Genomic DNA, 19738 nt, shown 5'->3' on the forward strand with positions numbered 1-19738 from the left:
ATATAATATATGATCAAGTCTAAACTACACCGCAACTGTAGAATCATGTAAGGCTGTAACTTTGCAGTGCAAATTTGGTCGCTGCCTCAGCGGGTTCGAACCTCTTCTCTTCTCTGACATCAATGGCACCACCTGCAATAAGTCCAATACTCTAGACCACTCGACCAAGTAGTCTATATAAAAATTGGCTTTCGTTAACGAGGGATCTAGAGCACGAATATTAGCACATGATGTCACTGAATTTTGACAACCTCTGATGCTGGTATCGGGTAAGGCAGTAAGGATCTGCAACATTATACCAATACAGCCAGCCAAGTATATAATACATACTAGAAGTCTAACTCTACCAGTTTAATTGCTAGTACATAACTATGTAGATACGTAGCACGCATGCCGAGGAACATAGAATGTTAATACAAGGATGCATATATATAATATTTACTTTATATATTTATCGGTGACTTGACTCTCTCTCGCAAAAAAGATTTAAATGATTAGAGTAAACGTGCTTCAGCTCGATAGAACATTGGCATACAGTACGTGACAGGAGTCCCGGCTTTGACTCTCGGCTTGTATGTAGAGTGCATCTCGTGCAGTATTGGTAAATGCAAATCGAATTATGCATTTGAATTTCATAAAAACTCTAAGAAGAATAATAAGTATAAGGAAAAATAATAACTTGGGGAAAACCTCTTAAAACGTGGAGTTTTTATAACTACTTTTGTAAAAGGACTAGGGGGTACTGCGATGTATATAAGCTAGTTACAGAACATACATCTTCAGAGTGACGAAGCATGCCAAACGTGGCTACATTCAACAAAATATGAGCTTTAATTTCAAATAAAACATAAAAACAAGTTCACTATTTGGTATAATCACGCATTCCATTCTACCGTAACCGGCTATTATACCAACATTAAAGGTTTTATATATACCTGCGTTCTAAGGAAGTAATATCAACACACAAACCACAATTACAACAAAATTACTAATACCGTTCTTGCCTATACCGTGTAAATATGTTTCAAAGTGCCATTTTCCCCTTGACCCCCTCCGGGATCCCTTTACGACATTAAATTGTGTATTTTTGCATTATACTTACTCCAATTTGAACTTTAATTAAAAAAACCTAACAGGGAAATATAAGATGACTAAAGGTCGAAAAAAGTATTTAAGTATATCGAGGAAGCGTCAACAAGGGGAATTCATTTAAATTCATTCAGACATTGTGTTATACTTAACTTAAAAAAGGAAAACATCGTTATCTAAAGCCGGAAATAGGCATCCTACATACCAAGGAAGTCACTGTGCAGTCTCTGTTCTGGAATGCAAGTCGCGATGTGATGATTTATCAATAATTAAGGTGAGTCTAGTGATTAGAAGTTTATTCAAAATACATGTAGATTTATGTTAAATAAAAGTAGACAACGGTTCAGCGACTGTGTAAAGAATCGAATTTACAAGAGTGTGATCTAAACAAAATACATATGTAATCCTTTGAATTGACTGTATGATGTACATTTTTTCAACAACAAGTATGATTATCTTTCGATTATTAATACTTCACTAATGAAGTATTTCTACTATCCTTCAGCCGGGGAGAGAGTCCTGAAGGTTAGAAGCCCCATTTGTTTGAAAATTAAAAATTTGTTAATTCGTGCATTTTAGAGTAAAAATTGACCAATAATACATGTATCTCGGACTTTTTTTTTTGAAACTCCATTCCCAAAAAATCGTTGAACCCGTGCCTGTTTTTTTTTTTTCGTTTAATGTCCATAAGAAAAATTATCCCCTCTTTTATCATGAAAGTCGTAAGCAGATTAATATGCTAATGTCACAGAAAGGGGAAGGGGACAGCTAACCTGGTAAGATCGAAAATTGTCGAAATGAATACATGTTTTCTCAAATGATGGGGATCGTGAACAAAAACTTGATACTTCTTCAACAATCTCAGTGTATCCGCATGCGCAGCATTTACAATTTGTCTGTGAACAAAAATGATTATAATAAAAATGATTCTGAAAACAATGATAATAATCAAATCAAAAATTCAATACACCATGCATGTATCTTTTGCATTACTTACATGTATATTGCACTGTGATAAGTACTGTGAACTGTCAACATTTTTGGAATGCTGGTGCGGTTGTTGGTTAGCTCTTCACCTGGTGGCAGTACGCATTATAGACAGCAAACCTATTTTAACAAGTTGAAGACTTCGACCAAATTGTGAGAAAAAAATCTAGCCACAAACGTCTTTAGTTCTGCCATCAACATCAGATGCATGCCCTCTTAAAGTTTAATGCATCACATGACGAAATGAAAAAAAAATAAAATCTATATAGCAGTCCAAACGGGCTTTCACCGAGGTAATAAAGTAAGTCAAATCTTCCTCCCACCTGTATTCAGCAAAAACATGTCTTAAAAAGACTTAAAATGTTCTTATGTAGTCCTAGGCAGTGCATTTTGTGAATGAATGAATGAATGAATGAATGAATGAATGAAGGAAGGAAGGAAGGAAGGAAGGAAGGAAGGAATGAATCCTTATTATCTCCATCAAGACGAAGATTTACATAACAAAATAACAAAACAAAAGAAATCAACATATTTACATGTAGGGATACATGTACATAGAAAAATGCAGAAATGATTCAACCTTGTAATCAAAAGTCAAAGTTTAATTTTTTTTATTGTAGAGTTGAAGGAGGTTTGTATATTTTTCTCCTTACAACAGATACTTGATAAATCAACTACCTTACGCTTTAATAAAATATACTTTCTAGACTGTGAAAGCATGCATTCTCAGTAAAAGAAAAATCATGCAATACTCAATTATAAAAGAATCCCTGCTATCGTATTTGTTTGTTTTTTTATATATATAGTTTAGCATTTATAAGATTTATCCAACGACGAAACTTTATACCAATACAACTACACTTGACAATTTCTAACTTTCAACAAATTACATTAAACCCTTGAAAAAAATCACAAAGCGTAAATCAATTACGAGGAAGTAAATAAAATTATACATCAAACATATATTTACTTACTTGAAGGGTATTGTTCAGGTAAAGCTAATACGCTTCCACGTGTATTACATTGTACTTCTCATAAAATCTAATCTGGTACTATAGCAGTGAATGAATGAATGAATGAATGGGTGCGTGGGTTCGGAGATGTGACCCCACTTTTGTTAGAACAGTTAGACTATTTAAAATTGGTTAATTTTGTGAAATGTTTGGCAAAATTGAGAAAATGATGGTCTGGTACCCCTTTTCACTTTCTGGATCGGAACCCCTCTTTTATAATTTCTGTTCATCTGCTCTAAATCTAAAAATGGTTCTCCAGGAAATTTAGAACAAGTCTTTCGATGATTAGAACTGATTCCGCCAGTAGATGAGATCAGTTCTAACCTATTTGTTCCAGAATAGTTCTAAATCTTTCACCGGTTCTTTTTATTTTTTGGATGAGACATAGGATTTAGAAAAAAAAATCGTGTACTTTTCAAAAAATGAGCACATTTTTTTCTGCAATTTCTGTGGAACCCCCTTTTCAAATTGAAATCACTGGATCTGTCCTTGTTCTTTAGTTACTTCAAAAAAAAAAATCTTTGAAAGGTCTATGGGTAATATATATACAGGCTATATTGAACTCGATCGAAATTACTATTCAACGTAGCGTCAGAACTGTTTTTTATTTCTTTATTTGCAGTCTTTCTTATGCTGGTGTCGACATGATGATTAATATATTCAAATTCTTCAGTAAGTATTATTATAATGACGGAAGCTATTAATTTCCACAACTATACTATCATTCCATGGAAACCGAAAACAATCAAAACATACCTTAAGGTATCGAGCATGGAAAAAAAACAATCTTTTAGAAACTAGGTGGGATAATAATCGGAGCTTAATTGTCCACATGGAACTCAAATTTATGAATATATATTTGATGTTAGGAATAAACAAGTACTATCTTTAAAGATAGCCGACGCAGTAAAATTTCATATTTTTGTTTCTTAGTTTCTACATTTCTTTCAAGAAAAGAACACACGGCATACAATTACCAAGTTTCAATATATTTTTTTCGAACGCCACTAAGTTATCAGTACTTGGCCAATCGGTAAACAGAATTGCGATCAGGTGACGTGCGTTTCCATAGAAGAGCGTCCTCAAGGTCAAAGGGTAAAAAGCGAAACTATACCGACTGCGTAGGAAAAAATATTCAAGCAAATTAATGACCTCTTCTCTATCTGCTACGGTTCTTAAAATATTAGCCAAAATATTTCTGATCTTTCGAGGGCAGTAACTCCATATTGTGCGTCCTTTTCTACCGACTCACTATGTTAAATCTTTTGTAGGGCTTATCATAAGGATCATTTCATTAAACAAAAGATTCTTTTACAATTATAACTCTAAAAAGGAAGTATCTTGCAAGTTCAACCAAACTGAGACTTTTAAGGACCTTATCACAAACATCCACATCTACTGTATCGTATATCAATTTCTATTATGGTTTTCAACAGGTTTCTTTCTTGAGTTTTTCAAGGGCAATTCTTTCATAAAAAAATCTTTCATAAAGACATCTTATATACATGCAAACAAGGAAGTTTGATATCTATCTTAAGATTAAACTAAAGAAATAAATGTACACTGTGTGGTGCAAATTGTACTTGTGATACACGCTTGGATTTGTTATAAACAATATTACATTGTAAATGTACAATTGATATTAAGTGCATCTTGAATAGTGCAATTCAAAGAATAATTTATTCAAAGGCACAAAATACACTTTTTTATAATTTGTTATTTGTATGGAGAAGAATACTGTATACGAGAAAAAAATGGGTGTCATCCCAGTTGCCCCACATTTTATAATTACAGGTAAAAATGTGTGGGACAAGTGGGAATTGTGTACATGTTAATTAGTTGTTTTCACACCCTTATTACAATAGGTAATTATGTATAGTCTTTTTCTGAATATTATCTAATTGTATTATGTAGTATCTATAGATAAATTGTTCCTGAAGTATATTTATTGCTATAAAATATGTAACTTATTATAAAATAAAATAGATCTTTTCCAATCCTTTGTACTGATGCCTGGTAACAGAGGGAGATATTCCATGTGGATAGTTTGAATGCATTTTGAACTGTGCTTTTTGATGATGCTTTTTCCATATTAATATTTTTCTCCTTGGGTGATAATTGAAACAACAATAATTTTTTCTAATATTTATTAATTGCTTTATGATATATTTCAATATTTATGAAAATAACAAGATTCACAAAAATTAACAGAGAATGATAATAATGCACTATTACAGTATAAAACAAACAATAAAATGTTCATGCACTTCTACCCAAGGTGAATAAGCTGAGATGCTGCATCAGCATAATTGATAACTGTGATTTCCTCGTTGCGTAGTCTTTGTTTGAGTAGTTGCAGTCTGTTGTCAATATTTCTGTATTTGCTGCGCTTTCTTGTTGGTAGTCCCCCTGCTCTAATTTGGATGATATTTACTTCATTGGCTGACTGGATCTGCTTGAGATGAGTAATGGATGTGTAGATGTTCGGATGTGCCTGCTGTATTTGTTTCTTAATCTTGGAATGCCATCCCTCTAAGTGGTTGGTTGTTCTGGATTCATCATTGTCAAAGTGGTTCCAGATTTGCTAATCAGACTCTTCCCACTGCGTTGTTACATAGTCTGTAAATGGTTTTGTGTTGATGTTAATATCGGCATTTTCCAAGTCAGTCAAAGCATTAAACCACACATCTTCTACACTCTGCAGAGGAACTAAGGGTAGCACTGCTGCTCTGCGTACCAGTGTCTTGATGACTTCATTTTCTTTGTACTGTGTTTGTAGTCCTGATTGCTGTGTCTTCCTCCAAATACACTGCGTGAAATGAAAAAAACACCCTCGAATTGCAATGTTAGGAAAGACAGTCTTTGCTGCATTGATTGTCGCAGTCTCGAAGTCCAGAACAAAAGTTGAAGGCTGAAGTTGAAGTTGCTGGTTTGTGCAGTTGGTATGTACAATACTAAAAAACCTTCTGTAAACGTCTTCACTCTTGCCAGGGAGTAGACCATAAACAAGAGGATACATCTGACCATTTACTTTGCCATGAATTGTGTAGAGTTGAGTAAATACAGAAGGGCAGGTGAAGAATGTACCATCTCCAAAGATGGTGTCGTTATTGGCTAGTAGTTGAAGATTCTGTTGCGTTGCGAAGACCAATATGCGTTGTCCAGTGTTGTCATCTGCAAGAAGGAACTGTTCACCAGCTGATGTTTGGGTCCATTGACCTTGTAAATCTATGTCGTTGGTTGATGTTGGCAACTTTGGTAGTAGACGGGAACGTTGTCTATAAAGTATGCTTCTAGAAGACTGGAATGTTGGTAGTTTTTCAACCATATTTTGTACTTCTTCATTCCATTTAGGTGTTCTCAATTTTGCTACCTCTTCATCATAGAGTTTTGGTACAGCTGTTGCTTCTTCTCTACATCTTTTTTTTTATTGTGTTTAACACCTTTGCTGCCTCTAACTTATATGGCTCTGCTCTGTGGTTGTGTTGAGTGTTGTAACCTACTGGTATGTTGTTTAAGGTTCTTATAGTAGCTGGGCATGTTCTGACAGGACACCGCCAGTAAACCCTTTCTTCACGACGATTCTTTACCTGGAAACGGTAATTGTTGTGAACAAGACTTTGTCCACCTCTACTGTTCTCTATGAATTCTATGTTTAGCTGTGCATTAGCCATTTTGACTTGGATTCAAGTTGACATTTTTACTTTCTATATAATCCTCTTTTGAGATGTGTTCACATTGATTTCAACAAGCTGAAGTGGCATGTTGCTCATAAGCAAGCCCACTTAGAAAGAAATTGATTAGCCAATAAATGTGGTCAGTTATTAAAAGTTATTATATGACTGCTGGTTTAATTAGTTAAAATAATTAACTTCACTTATTATTTTTATTATTATTATTATTTTTTAATTCCAATCAAAAATATGTATCTACATGTATATGACTAGATGGTGATAGTGGAGTACTAGAAAAAGACTATAACTTTGTCAAAACACTAATTAATTATTTGTTGTTATAAGAATGTTGGACAACTGGGAATATAGTTTTTTCAAATGTGGGACAAATGGGAATAAACCAAAAAATGTAATGATATGATGTCTTCCTCGAATGCCAATATTTTATATGTTACCTATTCCTTGAATGCCAACAAAAATATTTCAATAGATGTTTATATTATAACAACAGGTGTTTTTTTAACAATTGAAATGTTTTTACAGGTATTTAACTGTTGAGATTAATTAGTTGATAAATGGAACATTTTATACCTTTTTTCATATGGAAAACAGCAGATTTAAAAATATGTAAGAATATAATAAACTTGAATTATTAAAAATTTGTAAAAATATAATAAAATTTTAATATTTGTTTTACTTTTTTTAAGAAATGTATAAATTATATACAAAAATATTAATGAAATTCAGAAATTTAACATCAATAAACATTATCCTACCGGTGCACCTGGTCCATGCTCCCAGTTTTTAGTGGATTCCCAGTTGCTCATTTGCTTTTGTTAATTTGTATGTATGATTTTCGTTACTTTATGTTCTTTGTTGTGTATGTCAGTTTTCCATGTCCGGTCTTTGTCCCTGGATTACATTCTTTTTATTACCACTATAACCTTGGTACCCTTGATTACTCTTTCAAACTCTGAACTTTATATTAATGATTCATTTCATTCTTTATCATTCTAGTGTTTTAACTAATTTATATGAATATATTTATTTTCTGCTATTTATGCCTCATGTGATATCAAATTATGGTAATAAGAGTATAGTCCGTAAACCACTAACAGCAAAAACTGATCTCCTACATTGTGTAGCAATTACAAATATTTTATTTAACTGAACAAAAACGTCATACTTAGTTACCTATCTGTTAATTAGTATGAGTGTTTTGATAAGCATGCACCTTTGTTGTTATAACCACTGACACCTATTCCTTGAATGCCAACAAAATTTTGCAGGTAAATAGTCGGTAGATCAAAGGATGTTGGCATTCGAGGAATAAACCAATGATATGGTTTTGATAATAAATAAGGAAATGGAGAATTTCTCGGGCTTCCTCACGACGAATTTTATCTCTCAGTGGTCTAATATATTTTATTTCTGGTAAAACCAAAACAAAAAACAAAAAACCCAAAAAAAAACAAAATACAAAAAACAAAAACAAACAAACAAAGAAGTCAAAGTCTTGTTTGGTCAGTTGTTTGTGGTGTTATAAAAAAATCAAGTCATTTCACTATATTAGCACTTTTTATGGCAATGCTAGATCATATAAGTTATTCGCGATCTTCACAGGGGATATACATGTAAATTCATATTTCCTGAGCCCTAGATAAAAATTCATGTAGAATGATAACAGGGAACATGAGACCATATCCCTTTTGAATATTTCGAATAACAATGATATTGTGCTTTGAATGTTTTTCTAGTAATGCCTTATGCTTTTTTACGTCATCAATGACTGAATACAAACAACTTTTGATATTAGTTCACATTTTAAAATTAATGAAACTTTCACATTCATTTTCAAAAAGACGCTGACATCCTGCATGGTTTCTCATATGGTCCTTTATACAAATAAACGTATTTGTTTAATTCTACTTTCTTTAAAACTATACATTTCCTGATCCGCTTCCATATCTCCAGGTCTACATCAGGGAATGATCCCATGACTAGTGGATTATAGGTCTGTATATCGACGATGTCACTGCTGATGGACAGTAGGTCGGTCCCCTAGGGTATTTACCAACCCAGTAGTTAGACTTGCCTGACCACGAAATATATATCATATATTATTTACCGAAGTTTGCCGTAGCACAGATTATACCAAGATTTCGTTCCTTGTATTAAACATGGGGCAAAATAAAGCAGAGCCTTTGAATTACAATGGTACTAGAACTTTTCTGTGATGTATTTGGATTCCTAAATGTATTTCTATTTTTCATGTTTTTATTTTGAGTACTTTTTGAATAGAATTTACTTTTCAAGCTCGAACTCAGAAATTTGGAATATTTATATAAATGGTATTTTACATTTTGAAATACCAAACGACCGGAACCGAACTTTGAATACCGGGTGAATACAGACACACAATGCAGATTATGTCGGCTTGCAATTTTGTTCTGGTCAAACTTAAGTTAGTTTCGAATCATCTATTACGTTGCACTCCATGCAAGACAGAAAAAGAACGTACAAATCATAGATTAAATTTCAATCATAATGGATAGTGGTAATTGAAACGATACACCGAAGATTCCAAAGGTTACTTTAAGTTAAAATAAGTTTATTACAGAAATAAAAGTGGGAATCGGAGTATGTATGAAAGAGACTGCAGTCTATGAGCCTCCAAATTACATCATGTTTTTGAAAAGAGTGTATTTACAGACATCAAAATAAATTGATTACACCTTTGATCATTTGTTACACTTGAACCATCGTTATTCCTGTCTTTGTTGAATAATATTAATCCACCTTAGACGGGCGTTTTCCTTTTGCGACAAAATAAAGGCCTTTTTGCGCCAGTACTCCTTTTGTACTAGTTTACTTTTCGATGTTTGTAGTTAAATTGCGTTAATGAATTTAGTATCCTTTGGCGCCAGAATACAAGTAATTATATATTTGATATTGTTTTAGTACTACATTAGATGCGTGGTGTGATTATTGTATGTTATTCACCATTTTTTTTAAATCTCTTTCTAATTGGTTGTTCATCTTATATTTTAGGTCAATCTAAATGACTGCGTTACAGTTACATCCGTAAACGAGTGAATATGGCTTTCTTTTTTAAAACAGCTACGGGACATGTTAGCGACAGACGGACGGACGAGCAATACTTTAACCATTATAAACAAAAAGAACAATTAAACCATTTACATATACATTTTCTAGTTACTTCTCCTTTCTTTTCGTTAATTTTAAAATAAAATTAAAATAAAAATATTTTTGTTTGTTGGGGTTTAACGTCCGAGCAGTAATATTTCAGCTATATTCAGACGATTAAAAATGAAAATAAAAGAAGTAAATAGTTATAATAAGTAATTTATATTTGGGTTTTATTCCGGATACGTTTTGAAATATATATGTATTTTTTATGTTTCTTTTCGTTAATTTATTTATTTCCAACTCATTTTCTTTATTTAATAATCGTTTTACTTTAGATTTTTACCTTTTTGATATTTAATTTACTTATTTGTACATGTATTAAGCGGAAAAGGTCGTCTTTTTCTAGCGAAAAAGGACTATACTGAAAATATACGATTTTTATCCAATTGACGCAAAAGAATGAGTGCACTAGGGTCATATTTAGACACCCAAATAACAACATTATTTGATATTAGAAAAGGTGTGAAAGTGATTTAAAAAAAAATAATAAAGTAGTGTGTTTTAAAAGTGAAATGATTTTTCCCCTATTTTTAAGGTGGTAAGTCCTAAGGAAAAATCATTTGCAATTTGATTTAGTGAATGATATCTGCTAGACTGTTTAGGGATTTTTTTTGTTTATTTGTCATTATATGGTGTGGTCTTTCAAAACATGAAGTATTTGAAAAGTAATTAATTACATGTTCAAAAGTATATGAGAAAAATCAAATACATCTAAAAAGTAATTGCAATGTAATGTACTTAACAAATTCTCCGAAGTAATTGAAAGTATTTAATTACTTTTAAAAGTTTTTGAACCCTTCCCTAACCCGGAGTCTGCCTTCACTTGACACCCAACCCCGAAACAGTTATACCGGCTCAGTGAGATTAAATGATAGTTTATTTTTAGTATTGTAAATTAGTGACAAACCTTCGATCATTCAAATACATGTATACCTAGGTAAAATATGAATGCGTAAATGTCAAACTTTTTTACCTTGTCAAATACATGTATGAATAACAAACGTATTTATAATACTGTTTTATTATTGCAGTCATATATGCGATTATAAAAGATAATACCACCGCTCAAAACACATCTTTACTCGACAACGGAGGAATGTCTTCCTCAGTAGTTGACCAAACATCGCAAGTACTAGAGATATCGCCGACTTTTGTTTATAATACAGGAGAAGTTGTAACTTTTGTACAATCTATTTTAAGTTCCTCCTTTCCAACAACAACTACAGATGTATTCACTTCGGTAATTACATCATTTGGTATTCAAACGTCGGATCAGAATGTTCTTACTAGCTCTTCTTTATTAGTGGATACAAATATCGTTAGTTCATCATCGGCCACAGGGTCCGAAATTTTGGAACTTCAAGACTCAACAAATACAACTAGCGTTAGTTCATCATCGACCACAGGGTCTGGAATCTTGGAACTTCAAGACTCTACAGATACAATTAGCGTTAGTTCATCATTGACCACAGTGTCTGGAATCTTGGACGACTCTACAGATACAAAGAGCGTTAGTTCACCATTGACCACAGGGTCCGGAATTTTGGAAGACTCTACAGATACAACTTATGTTGGTTCATCATCAGTCGCAGGATCCGGGACCTTGGCTGACTCTAGAACTACTTCAAGTTTACCATTGGGTGCTACCTCGAGTTCTGTACCATTGTCGGGAACTCTGGTGGATTCATCGACGACATCAACAGAATCCTTAATTCCAGCAACCACTCAGGAATTTATCTCTGCATCAGATAGTCTTACCAGCATTTTACTAGGTACACACACTACAGTTTGCATAAGCTGTGTTCAGTGGAGTTCCTCTCATACATTAAGTGCTAAAAGTGATACCATTTCAAAACAAGGAACTCTTTCGGCGTCGGCTGATTCTATCTTTTTCGCCTCTACCATGAATACGACTATTCAAGTCGCCGAAAGCTTCGGTACTAATTATAGAAGTGATTATTCATTATCAGTAAATACCCAAGTGACTGATATGGGAACTTCTTTAAACAATTATAATAGTGTAAACACACCTGAATGGTCACAGGTCTCAAACTATTTCACCTCTGATATGTTATTGACTCAATCAGCGTCTTATGGTGGAGATTCTACATTACAAAACACTACTGCCACTTCTTCAAATGTTTTGCCATCGTTAGGACCAATGTCGACTTCGGCAATTAAAAGTGAAAGTGTTCAGTACTCGGTTTCAGCGACGAAGACAATTACTGAAGATCTACAAAATTCTTCACGTTTAATTTCTATATCAAGTTTAAATGGATTTACGACGGATCAGGTAACATTAAGTTCAAATTTTAGTTTATCATCTTCCTCGAGTGATTTACCTGGGATTTCTACAAGGACGTTAATATTTCAGACCACTGTTTTACCAACAAGTGGGTCAACGCAAACCGTTACATCGGGCATCTCACCGACACGAAGCAGCTATGAACTTGGACAATCGACTACCGTTTCTTCGGCCGCTGACCAACCGAGCTTGACCACGCCCATTAGATCAGGTGTTACTTCCGCATTGGATAACATGCCTTCATCGTCAATATCACCGACGGAAAACTCCTACATAGCCGACCTACAAAGACAATTAAATGGTAAGATTAACAACCAAGGACATTAATATTTTGCGCTAGGTTGTCATTTACATTTATGCATACGTAATTTTATTTACATCTGAATGAATTAAATGCTTCAATTGTTAATTACACTTGAAGACCGAAGTCAAAATTTTAGGCTGTATTTTATCAATATAAATTGAACTTAGTTTATTTAAATATCATTTAAGATTAAGATAGCCATACCGTCGTAGTTATTACCAGATTGGATGTCATATACTATACCTTAAAAATTTCATCGCTTCATTATTATAATTTTAATGTTTTACAAAATACATGTACTCTAACACTTATTGTTTTTATGTTGGGTGGAACATACAAAATATTTCCACACCAAATCTTCAGCTTATACAATAAAATCATGATGTATAATTATAGTTCTTTTAAAATACGTTTCAACCTATGAAACTGCTGTGGTCGACGAGACACAAGACAGAGGGTTGTATGCTTAAACAATTTAGACTTTTTTGTTTTGCAACTATTTACTTCATAAACGTCTCATCATCACAGGCTTTTATAAATACGTGCAAAGGTAAACAAAATGAAACCATTAAATGATTGAATAAAACACATAGCGAGAGTATCATTCCATTGTATCATTTGTCATAGAGGTATTTGACGTGTACAATATATTTAACCTTAAAATTTACCGAAAGAAATAAAATCGTTGAACTGATATAATTCATAGTTACTACTGCTTTATGTTTCCTTCTGGAATTTTAGATGTAGAACTATTGAAATCCGAAGACCGGTCTGCATTTTATTGTTCACTTCCGGGAAATTAAAACGCTGTATCGCTACGCAAAATCTACTATTTTATGCTTTTCTTAACATTTTTATCCAGTAGAACTAGATATTTGTCATTTTTTATTAGTATTTTTTTCACAAAAAGATATTTTGCTTTTAACATTGAAGTCAGTGCTATGTTAATGACTAATCTCAATGCATTTGAATGGGAGATGAGGACCCATTCTCATGAAATCACGGAGTCACGTGACGAGACTTACATACCCTTGTTTGTTGGGGTTTAACGTTTGAGCAGCTGTATTCAGACGATAAAAAATGGCTTACATACCCTATTACTAAATTTAATATTTTGTACTTTTAAATTATACCATCTGTCATTAGTGTACTAGGTATGTAGATACATGTTGTTGAAAAGTGGAATGGATTCTGAAGCTTACATGCGCTTACAAAAGTAGAAACAATATGTTGTTGTTTTATTCGTTGTCGTCCGTGCGAGACCCCGAAGGGTATTCAAGGATGACTTTGTTAAAAAAAAACTAAGTCAGTTTTTGTTGTATATGTAGCTTAAGGAGGTAGACTTAGAGTAAGGGACATAACTCTTGAAATCATATATTGTATCATATTATATTTCACCAGAGCCTATTAAGTTTTCAATGGAAACAGAATGAAATCAGTCCAAGTTACTTTGATACTTACAAGAGATTGAAGTAAAAGGCTGAATACAAACGTTCCAATGATTTGTAAAAAATCGTGTCCTTTACTTTAGGTCTACCTCCTTAAGTGTATTTTTTTTAAACTGAACTATATGTAAATGTAGCTAGACAGTTATATGTCACAGTCTCAAATAAAATGTTTTAAACTGGTTTCAATGACGATTGAGCAGATATTTTTATGTTTTAATTTGTAGATTATAAAGACATTGAAAACTCCTATAAAATAGCAGTAATAGTTCTCTCCCTTATATTGGTATTATTGATAGTGCTTATAATAGTGTATATATACCGAAGGAGGTAAGTAATAGCTTCGTCATACATTATTCAAGTCTTTATACAATTTATTACAACTGTTATGTAAACTGCGTACTGTTTCTAACTTCCATTGACCTTAAGTGGTGTAATCAACGGGGGAGGGGTTAGAATTTGGACCCTTTGTTTGGAAACTTCTGTTAATTTTATGCAAAATAAGACTAAACAGGAGCAAATGATAGCCAGCAGGAACTCCTCCTTTTAATATCTGGATTGGAACCCATATTTTCTGGGTCCTTCCCAGGACTTTACCCAATTGCATTCTGACTTACAATGGTATTCCTCAACAGATTCATTGTATGCTGTCTCAATGACATTTTTGTTTTGGAAGTGTAATCCAGGGAACCAAGATTCTAAATCAAACGAATGTAGTCCAGGGACAAAGACCAGACATGGAAAACAGACACACTACAAATAAATAAAATAACACATAACACATACAAAGTAACAAAAGCAAATGAGTACCTCGGACTCCACTAAAAACTGGGAGCATGGATCAGGCGTACCGGTAGGGTAAACGTCCTCTGCTTGCTTTGAAACACCCGTTTTGGAACATTATTTATGATCTTGATCATCTATAAAAATTGCATAATGCAGGCTAAAATAACGTTTTTTTTTTTTACCTATTTAACTGTCTCTTATCAAAACTCCTTCCATTTACGTTATGCTGGTATAATATTGTCGTAAAAATACATTTTGTATATGTTTGAAACTATGTTTTGCGTATTTCAGAAAGTACTACCAAGAGAAACAAGCTCGACTAGGCGGAGCAATAGACGAAGATTTGTTAGACCCCCAAGCAGTATGTATATTTTAATACATTTCGATCATACATGGAAAACTCTGCATCACATCGTGTATCTTGACAAAAACTAAGACCTCTTACTAGAGGGCGTATATTGATCCAGGGTAATACGGCATGCGATACTGAAATACATTTTTGCAATTATAATGTACATTTTATAAAACATTACAATAAAAGAGTATGTCAGTATGCACGTTATTTTTCTATGATGTATTTTTTTTCATCACAATCTTAAGTTAAGGTTGATGACGTCACAGTTATAACAATAATCGGTCCATAACAGATGAATAACCGAAACTTTTATTGCTTCCTGATAGTATAGTTCTGTTTTGAAAAATCATGCCGAGAGTGATACTCCCACTATTTAATTTTAAAATACAAGTATTTTCAAGAATCGGGCAAAATGGAAAAAAATCTGAAACATGCATATCTTAAACCCACCTACAGATAATTACTCTTACTCAAAGAAGTTCATTTTATTTGAAACGATCAACATTTGGTCCCTGCATGACTAGAGGTAGTGGGATTTTTTCATAAGAATAATTGACAAAAAAATATTTTGTCAAAGTTGTCTGCCCATGAAATGTTCTTTTAGGGTGTATTAATATTTTAATTATGAAAACTGTAACTTATTTTATCAAATTGGCATGAACAGTCCTATGTTCATTTACCAATTGAAACCAAATTTGGTGTGAATGTTTCTTAGGGTATCCTGCATAACACTGATGTGGGGATTTTTGATCCGTCGAAAACCATGGCTGCTGTTACTAAGAATAAAAGATAGGGGTCAGACAGTAGTTATTCGCATATATCTTCATAACTGTTAGGTTTAGCCAAATTCTGCCAAGGATAAAAGTGTTCAGCATGATGAAGTCTATCTGTGGTCAAAATTTCATTTTTATTCTGTGAAGCCATTTTGGAATTATTGCCCTTTTTCTACGTTATTTTGCTATTTTTAATGTTATATCTTTCATTAGTCTTCTCCTCTGAAACTGCGTGACCAATTGGAACCAAAGTTAGTAGGAATTTTCCTTGGGGTATCCTGCATAGAACTGATTTTTGGATTTTTGATCCGTCAAAAACATGGCTGTTGTTACTAAAATAGAACTAAGGTGGTCAGACAGTAGTTTTTCACTTATTATATCTCCATAACCGTTAGGTTTAGCCAAATTCTTTCAACTGCTGAAATGATCATTGTTATAAAGCCTACAAAAATCACCAGGGATCAAAGTTGTCAGACGACTCCTTGTAAAAGTTGTTGCCCTTGAAGGACAAAAAATGACAATTTTTATTAACAGTTTTCAGCCAATATCTTGAAAACTATAATAGATAGAAAGAAACTCTCAGTTGCTGAAATGATCCTTATTATAAGTTCTAACCAAAGTCTTCTTGAGCCAAATTTTTGGAGAACTCTTTGTTAAATTTATTGCCCTTGATAGACAAAATTTAAGTAGATGAGCGATTGACTTGTTTTTTAGAAAGCAACCAAATTTAAATGCAAATATCTGCTAACCCCACCGTTAATTTCATTTATTGATTGGAAACATTATCAATGAGCGGATCCAGATTTTTTTAAAAGGAGGGGTGCCAGCCGGGGTTTCTCAGGAAATGGGGGAGGAGGAGGTGCTTGGACATTTTTGTCAATTTTACACATGAAAATGACAATTTTTTCAATAAAAAGGGGTGGTGCCAACCCCGCTGCACCACACCTTTGGATCCGCCACTGAATATCTGTTGTGCCTTCGAAATGGTCTCCAGTATGAAGAATGACGAACAACAGAAAACAATAGATTGATATGTGTTTTCCTTTTTTACTTCAGCAAATGAGACAAAAGCCGTACTTTGATCCACAGCAGTCTGCTAATTTACGAATAAGTGGGCGTATTAGTACAGCCTCATTGGGAGAAGACAAGGGTGGAGACGAACCTATGAATCTTTTAGGGTCGTTTAATCGGGGAAGGAAATCCGAAGACTTCAAGGAGGAACTAAGTGAAGAAAATGCAAATTACCACAAAGATGTGACATTGTAACACATAATGTTGGATTATTAAGGATCTAATTTTCTTAAAAATCACTATTTCTAAACTATTCTTACGAATTCAAGCTACGCGCGTCGCTGACTGAAGCAATATGCGCAGCTGTATGAAGTTTTTGTGGAGTTGTAACGCATGGTGTCGAATTTGTGGATTGTGGATCTCTTGAGACACACTTATACCATATTTTGAAGGCTTCCTACGAAGTCTGTTCGTTGACGTTCTATTATAAATACAAATGTATGTGTAGTATGTTAGCTATAATTTCTTTAAATTTTATGGTTTTAATGTCACGCCATCTTTTGGCTTTATATTAACTACATGTATATACTAGAATATGTTAATTGTCACTAGTAATTGTAAAGAAAATGTTAATTTATGAAATGACATATATTAATTGACTGTCAGAATAATTAGCGTCGAAATTATAGGTATTTGTATAGTCTAAGAGTTTATGACATGTTAAGGCTTATACTTACAAAAGGTTGTGATTATTTTAATTTCTAACCATCATATCATATTGAGTAATGTAAGAGATAATTTTTACCAGGCATCTTTAGTGTTACATTTTTTTGTTATGCAGTGCAATATAACGATTTTAATATAACTTTTTTGTAAGTACTTAAGGAGGGAGACTTAGTGTAAGGGACAAAACTCTTGAAATCAGTGATATGTTTGTATCATTTTCAATTTCACCACTGTCTTTCAAGAATTCATTTGAAACAGAATAAAATCAATCCAAGTAGTTTGATGCTTACACGAAATTGATGTCAAATGCTGAATTCAAACGTTCCAATGATATATAAAGAGTTGTGTCCTAAAGAAATTACCTTAGGTCTACCCCTTTAAGCCAAAAAGCAATACATAAAATAGCCTTGTTTCCTGCTACCAGCAAGAAATATTAGATGGTTGAAAGGTAGGGAAACTGTTTTATTTCAAAATAAAAAAAAATATATTGAGTTGCAATTTGAAAACAATATGGACTTTAACAGTGCTTGAGTAAAAAACTGTCATGAAATGTTTGAGGTAGGGAAACAAATTATGGTAGATAGGGTAGCAGGAAACAGACATATTATTTTTTCTTTGGCCTAATTGATATTGCTGGTGCTACATGTGCGTTATGAATGGGAAAATTTTAAATTTAAGGGGACGATTGACCATATCGATATTAAGGGGTCATCTTTGGATCTTCCATGTTAATGGTTGAAATAATTATTCATCAAAGAAAATTATTTATTTTCATATATACTTGTATATATAAAAGCAAAGTGTTTGGATCAGAATGGTTTTAAATTATCAAAATATTGTGTTCTTCTATCTTTAGATCAAAAATATTCATTTATCTTACTTCTCCCCCCTTGCAAGGAGATGTTTCTAATCGCAATATTTAATCTTTCCTTCTTGACCATTTATAAACGAAAATAAAATAAGAAAAGGAGACTTCTATTTTCATCATTACTACACATTCACGTAAAATTTAAACAGATTCCATTCAATTTTTACGGGAAAGTGTTCCACTTATTTCGCAGAAGCACCTTCTGAGCTTGCTCAAAATAGACACTTTCGTGCTAATTGCAGGGTAGTCGATGAGCATGCGTAGAGCATGCTCAATATATACTTCCGCGTAGATAATTCTTTTGTTCTGATCATGCCCTACCTCGCGGAAGTGTATATTGAGCATGCTCACCAACTTACCACAAAAGGGTCTATTAGCACGAATATTATAGGTCTATTGCAAAAACGTTTCTTTGACACGTATTATCAGTGAGTTCCTGTCAAAAGTTTACGTTTCTATATGCATTCTTAATTGTATGTTTCATGTGAACAAGTGTTGTTTGTGTTTTGAAATTTACATTTTGTTATACATGTTTTTTTTTGGTATATTTGCGTATATGTCGGATCTTCTACTTTTTACGGAATGAATCTATGTTTGTATTTAGTCAGGTATGTGATATCGATTTTTGTAATGATTAATAAAAAACATTTCATTATTATTATCATGGTGAACTATACCTACACTATGCCACTCCCTTTTCCACCCATGCACATGTGCACCAAAGACTTCAGATTTTACAGGAATGTCAATCAGAATCTAGGACATTACTTTTGATGACACTAAAAATTTGCAGTATCTTTCTTTCTACTACATTCAACCCGTTAAAAGCATACAAATATATCAACTTAAAGAAAAAATATTTGTTATAACCGTTATACATGTACTAATGTGTATTTGCAAACAAAATAACTTGGGCCAAATTTCTCGTGATTTTCTTCATTGAAAGGTAGTTGCAAGTTAAATTGCTATACTACGTCACGAATCAATTTTGTTTTGCCGTTTGGGGAATCCCAGGATTATTTGTGCTGAAACATGAAATCAAGGAAAATGTGAATTGTCTATTGATGGAAAAGTAGAAAACAGAAATTGATACCGATAAATGTCATTTATTGTTATGAAAATTTGATAAAATAAACAAAATTAAAACAATAAGCGGAGTCGATGTCGAACGAAAAACCCATATTGCACATTG

At 33.1% G+C, this 19738-nt stretch overlaps 1 protein-coding gene across 1 annotated transcript; it reads left to right on the forward strand.

The window, feature by feature from the left end:
* The first annotated feature begins 1068 nt into the window (after nt 1-1068).
* LOC148628211 (uncharacterized) lies at nt 1069-19204 on the forward strand. Its single transcript, XM_088584675.1, has 6 exons — nt 1069-1363; nt 3712-3761; nt 11005-12579; nt 14255-14357; nt 15105-15174; nt 16998-19204. Exons 2-6 carry the CDS (start codon nt 3734-3736, stop codon nt 17205-17207), a joined length of 1986 nt encoding a protein of 661 aa, XP_088440801.1. The 5' UTR covers nt 1069-1363; nt 3712-3733; the 3' UTR covers nt 17208-19204.
* Nucleotides 19205-19738: the final 534 nt, after the last annotated feature.

This window comes from Perna viridis, chromosome 1 (assembly GCF_037379345.1).
Source record: "Perna viridis isolate PV_CMFRI_1.1 ecotype Kerala chromosome 1, ASM3737934v1, whole genome shotgun sequence".
NCBI lineage: Eukaryota > Metazoa > Mollusca > Bivalvia > Mytilida > Mytilidae > Perna > Perna viridis.